Source organism: Poecilia reticulata, linkage group LG20 (assembly GCF_000633615.1).
Source record: "Poecilia reticulata strain Guanapo linkage group LG20, Guppy_female_1.0+MT, whole genome shotgun sequence".
NCBI lineage: Eukaryota > Metazoa > Chordata > Actinopteri > Cyprinodontiformes > Poeciliidae > Poecilia > Poecilia reticulata.
Genome location: NC_024350.1, coordinates 25847934 through 25853750, shown reverse-complemented (window position 1 = coordinate 25853750; position 5817 = coordinate 25847934). Strand labels below are relative to the sequence as shown.

The 5817-nt window shown below is 41.2% G+C and overlaps 1 protein-coding gene across 1 annotated transcript in view; it reads left to right on the top strand.

Moving 5' to 3' along the window:
* Nucleotides 1-5817, top strand: part of pld1b (phospholipase D1b) — a 45495-nt gene that overhangs the window by 16431 nt on the left and 23247 nt on the right. The window contains exons 2-4 of the mRNA XM_008396906.2: nt 3983-4144; nt 4329-4492; nt 5265-5407. Of these exons, the coding sequence (XP_008395128.1) occupies nt 4015-4144; nt 4329-4492; nt 5265-5407 (437 nt within the window). The 5' untranslated portion in view covers nt 3983-4014. The remainder of the gene's footprint in view (nt 1-3982; nt 4145-4328; nt 4493-5264; nt 5408-5817) is intronic.

Here is a 5817-nt window from a genome sequence, read left to right as displayed (position 1 = left end):
ACTTGGATGTAACGAGTAACGCGACAGTTTAGTAGAAATGTAGTGAAGTAGAAAGTACAGATACTTACTGTAAAATGTAGTGGAGTAAAAGTAGAAAGTACCCATTATTAAATCTACTTAAGTAAAGTACAGATACACGAACATTGTACTTAAGTACAGTAACTTCCCACCACTGGTTGGACCCGATTCGGTTTAAACAGAAACTTGTGGTTCCAGGTTTCTGGACGGTTTCCATGCTGAAGGCGACGATCTGATCTGATCTGATCAGATCAGATCAGATCAGATCTGATCTGATCTGATTAATCCATAAAATGGGACCAATCAGGATGTGCAGGCTGATGAAGCTGCTGATGTTCAGGAAATCAGATCCAAACCTAATCAAATAAAATCAACTGGTTAATCTGTTAATTTGTGATTTAACATAAAAGCCGATTCGTTTCTTCTTTTACGGTATGAAGCACCAAAGATGTATTTTTATGTTTTCAGTCAATTAAATCAAATTTTTATTTAAATTACAGTTAATAAAATCTGTGAGCTTCTGTTGGAAAATGAACATAATGACCTGACCTGTTGCAATAAACAATCACATAATAAACTAAAACAAACTCAGTAATTTTCATTTTCATAATTTATAATTTTTCTTTCTGCCAAAAACTGGATAAGTTTCCAGTTTCAACTCGACACGTTTCTGAAGAATAACTTTGTTTACAGACGCTTCATAATTCATGTTGTTTATTTCTATTTATTTAATCTGAATATTTTAAATGTTTTTCGGTTCCAGCTAAATATTCATTAGAATTTAACGTTTATTTGAGAATAATATATTCTTGCTTTATTATTATGCCTTTATCTTTATAAATGGTCTAAAAGCAACAATATTATCATTTATTTTGATAATTTATTGTCTAACAGTGACAGACTCCATGTTTTATATCCTAATTTCATTCTGAAACTTCTATATTTTATGGTAACTTTGTCTTGTTGATGTTTATTGTCACTAAATCGAGTTTCACTTCCTGTTTGAGGTTCTGACCTTTATTCTGTTCTGCTGAAACTTGATCTGACCTACAGGCTGGAAGTATTTTAGTAAACATCAAATAAAACAAAACTAACTTACAAGTAACTTTCGGATAATAACAGACGGATAATTCCTTAATATTGATGTAAATGTTTTATTTATAAAGTGAAACAATCTACCAGTGGAATGAGACATTTTTTCCTCAAGTTAAAATCTCTTGGCAGATTATAAATATTACTTTTTCATCAATATTAATAAATTACATTCCTTTATGTTGCTGTAAAGTTACTTGTGAGTCAGTTTAGTTTTATTTTAGCTGGAATATGAGGATGTGAAGCTCTGCTGATGAACGTTGCGTCTCGTTTTCTCTGGTTTCTGCGGTTCAGCTGCGTTTTGCAGGAGGAAGTGAAAGCAGACGGAAACCTTCACTTCCTGTGCAGCCCAGAAATATCTGGCAGGGAAGTGAACCAGTGAAACCTTTTGAATAAACAAATGAAGCTTCAGGATTTTGGCTTCTGGTTGTAGCGCAGCGGTGATGTTTCATTGGGGCCGTTCACACTGCCAGTAAATGCTTCCTGTATGAGTTCTGCAGTGTGAACGGGGAAACGACCTGAAGTGTCCCGCCTGCGCAGTAGAGGGCGCTATAGCGTCAGCGTTCTCAGCGTTCTGCCAACCTCCATGAGAAGAAGAAGAAGAAGAGCTCAGAGTTTGCGGAAGTAAACATGGAGGCTAACGGTGGAGCTTAGCTTATATATTTGAAGTTGTTATCCAGCCGGAGCAGCAAATTAACAACTTAATCCTCATATAATCCGTCATGATTGTTGTTTTTCTTCCTTCCTGCTCGTATCAGGAGCAGAAAAGTGAGATTTGTTGAGAATCAGTGACGTTCAGTTCGGATGAATGCGACCTGGACGTTATGGTCGCATTTGAATCGGATACGTATCGGATATGGGTCACATTCTAAAAGAATCCGACCTGAGCTGTTCACACTGCCATGAAAAGATCAGATTCAGGTCACATTACGTCAAAACGATCTGAACTGGGTCACTTCAGGCTGCAGTGTGAACGCAGCCAATGTGACTTTTACAGAAACCTGAGCAGGTTTTCACTGACCTGCTCCGTTTATCCACCACAATAAAAAACAAGCCGAGCACATTTTAAAACTTCCGTCTGTTTTAAAGTCGGTAAAGCGAAACAACCTGGTGGCCCTTTTTCATGTGATCAGTAACCAGACGTTACTACTGGCGGAAACGATGAAGAAGACAGGAAGTGGCAGGAGCAGGAAGGCGCTGCATGTTTTTAATGGCTCATCAGATGAACCAACTTATTCACCTGCGATTTTGTGTTTCTTATTTAAAAACATGTAATTAGTTTTTGGATGGCCAGGTGATGCTGATCAAACTGAACCAAAAGATTTCAGTTTATGATTTTAGAGGAAAGTCACTTTCATTTTCAAAGCTCAGGCTTAACAGCTTATCAAGTATTTTGGTCTGATTCTTGTACAGATTGTTAAAACACCTGAAATAAGACAAAACTGACTTACAAGTCATTTAAAACTTGTCAACACTTGATGAAAAAGTACTTATTTCATTGGCAGATTATTTCAATTAAAATGTGAAAATGTCTTTTTATAAGTGAAATAATCTTAATATTTTCTCATCAATATTAAGGAATTTTTAACTGAAAGTTGCTGAAAAGTTAAATTTTTGAGTTTTGTTTAATTTCAGCTGTTCCAAGATATTTGCACTAGAAACTAAACTCAAACTTTTAAGATTTTGTGTTTTTGCAGTGAACCAGCTTGGTTTCCATGGCAACTCGCGTGAAAATTGTTTGAATAACTGCAAAGGAATAACATGATTTTAGTCTAAATTCCCAGCTTTCCAAATGTTTCCGCCAATATTTCAGACGTTTGAAAGAAAAGGCAGCTGTGATGTTTCAGGTTTATTCTGGACGATGTTCTGGTTTTCAGCCGTTTCCTCCTCATCCGATCCGAGGCGACGCTAATCCAGACATCCTGGACAATCCAGACAACCTCCAGACATCCTGGATTAGCAGCGAAACACGGATTCCTGTAGAAACGCGTGGGAGTTTTATGGAAGAAGAAGAAGAAGAAAGCGGGTCAAACGGCGCGATGTGAGATGAAGAGGATGAAACGGAAACTGACCCGGAAACAAGCAGCTGAGCAGATATTAGCAGATAAATTACTCTTTAAACATAATGTTTAAAAAGTACAACTTTATCGTTTTAATTAGATTTTCATGTTGAAAATCATAAACCGGACCTGAACTGAACAGCAGCAGGATCCATTCATCCTGTTTCACATCATCGGACCAACTGGAGGTTCAGCTGTTGGAAATTTACATTTTTTCATATTTTTAATGTTTGCCGATTTTATCTTGTTGTTTCCAAAGTGCTTTATGAATAAAGTTTTGGTTTCTAATAACAGGACTGAACTGGTTTTTTCTGTTGGTTTGTAGATGAATGTTGTCAGACTTTAAATCTGATGTTTCTTTAATCTGACCTGGATGCAGTCAGATTCTCTGAACTCCTTTAGTGGGAGTTTCAGTTTCTCCTGGTTCCAGTTCTCTAAAAATCTCCAGTTAAGATCATTTTGCTGTCTAGTTATTAATCTGTTAATCCAGAAATAATCCCCAGATCAGCCTTCAGTCCAGCAGAAAAGCTTTTCGCATGTTGATGGTAGAAGGATTTATTTTAGCAGGTTTTATTACAAATGATCAAAAGTTAAGTTGCATTTCAGGCGATGACATGTTTACTTTCTTATTTAAAAAGATTTAATCATTTGTTCATTTAATGTATTTTAATAATTAAAGGCTTAAAAACAAGCAGAATATTTTTATTTTTGTTATTTTGCTCTTCCTCAGGTTCACTATAAAGAGCTTTTAGGTTTTTCTGCCATGTTTTTCTCTGGTTGACTGAAACAAACCCTGTTACCTGTCTCTCCAGGTGAGCCCTGGGCTCCAGACGAAGTGTTAGCCATGCTGCGGCAGTCCGAGCCGACCTCCAGCACCTTACACCTGGTAGCCAACGACATGACCTCCATCATGGAGCAGCTGGACACGAAAGACCTCGACGTCGGCGACGGCGAATTCCCCACGACGGAAGCTGGTAGCCGCCTTCGCCTTCGCCTCGCCTTCGCCTCGCCTTCGGCCTCGCTTCGCTTCGCCTCGCCTTCGCCTCGCCTTCGCTTCGCCTCGCCTTCGCTTTGCCTCGCCTTCGCCTTCGCCTCGCCTTCGCCTCGCCTTCGCTTCCTTCCTGTTTCCTGTTTGTCACGCTGGCTGTTTCCTCGCAGGCGACCGGCTGCCCTTCACTGCGATCTACAGTCTGGTGGGCTTCAAGGAGTCCGACGCCGTGGTCTTCCTGTCCTCTCCCATCACCGCCAAAATCCTGGAGGTGGAGCGATACACGTCGAATCAGGACCGCTTCAACAACACCGTCCAGAGGAGCGTCAACAAGGTGCCCGTTTCACTTTTCACTTGTCTGGCTTTGGCTTTAATCACTATGAACTGCTGAGGCGTCCGAACTGTTAGCAACATGAATCCTAAATCTGAAAAACCTCCATTTTGTTTTTCTCACTCGAAACGCAGCAAAATAATTTTATTGTGCAGCTTTAATACAGTTTCCAAACTTTAGTTATTTTTTTCGGTTTAATTGGTTTATTAAATCTTTTAGTCTATTTTCAGCAACAAAAAGGAAAACTTCACAAAACATCCTTTTACCAAGTTTAGGAGACTAAATGTTAAATGAGAATAAAAAGTTTCTGGTGTTTATAGATACTTAAGATGAAAACACGGCTAACAAAATAAAAGTTTTTATTGAAGAGAATTAAATTTGTCACTGAACGTCTAAAAAGATGAGAAGTTCAGGTTTGTAGCTGTGTTATTGAGCTGCAGTCGGGGGCCACACAGAATTATTCCAGGGGCCACAAATGGCCCCCGTGCCACACTTTGGTCCAGGGGAACCTGTGGCAGCAGCAGAAGGCAGTCGGGCTGAACGAAGATCCCAATGGAGCCTTAAAACATGAAAAAAATTATTTAAATAACCAAACGTAGAAAAACATTTAATCTACAAACACAAGAAACAAAACATTCTGGCTGTTTGAATGTTTCAGTCGGTGTTGAATCGTGTCGTTTTCCGTCGAGGAGCAGATCGATACTGAAATGTCTGGTCCAAGTTTCCGAAGCAGCGTCAGAACCGCGGTGAACTGACCGGGTCCGTGTCGTTGCAGGCGACGCCGGCCATGTACCGGATCGAGCTGAAGCACGGCGAGTTCACCTGGGAGGTGAAGAAGAAGGAGAAACACTTCGTGGAGCTGCACCGCGACCTGAGGGCCTACAAGGCGCTGAGGAGGCTGCACCTGCCGCCGCGAGGGTAAGGCTGCTGGAAACCACGGCAACGTGCTGCTGGTAACCATGGCAACCTGCTGCTGGTAACCTGCTGCTGGTAACCACGGCAACCTGCTGCTGGCAACCTGCTGCTGGCAACCAGCAACCTGCTGCTGGTAACCACGGCAACCTGCTGCTGGTAACCACGGCAACCTGCTGCTGGTAACCTGCTACCTGCTGCTGGTAACCTGCTACCTGCTGCTGGCAACCAGCAACCTGCTGCTGGCAACCAGCAACCTGCTGCTGGCAACCAGCAACCTGCTGCTGGTAACCTGCTGCTGGTAACCATGGCAACCTGCTGCTGGTAACCTGCTGCTGGTAACCTGCTACCTGCTGCTGGTAACCTGCTGCTGGTAACCTGCTACCTGCTGCTGGTAACCTGCTACCTGCTGCTGG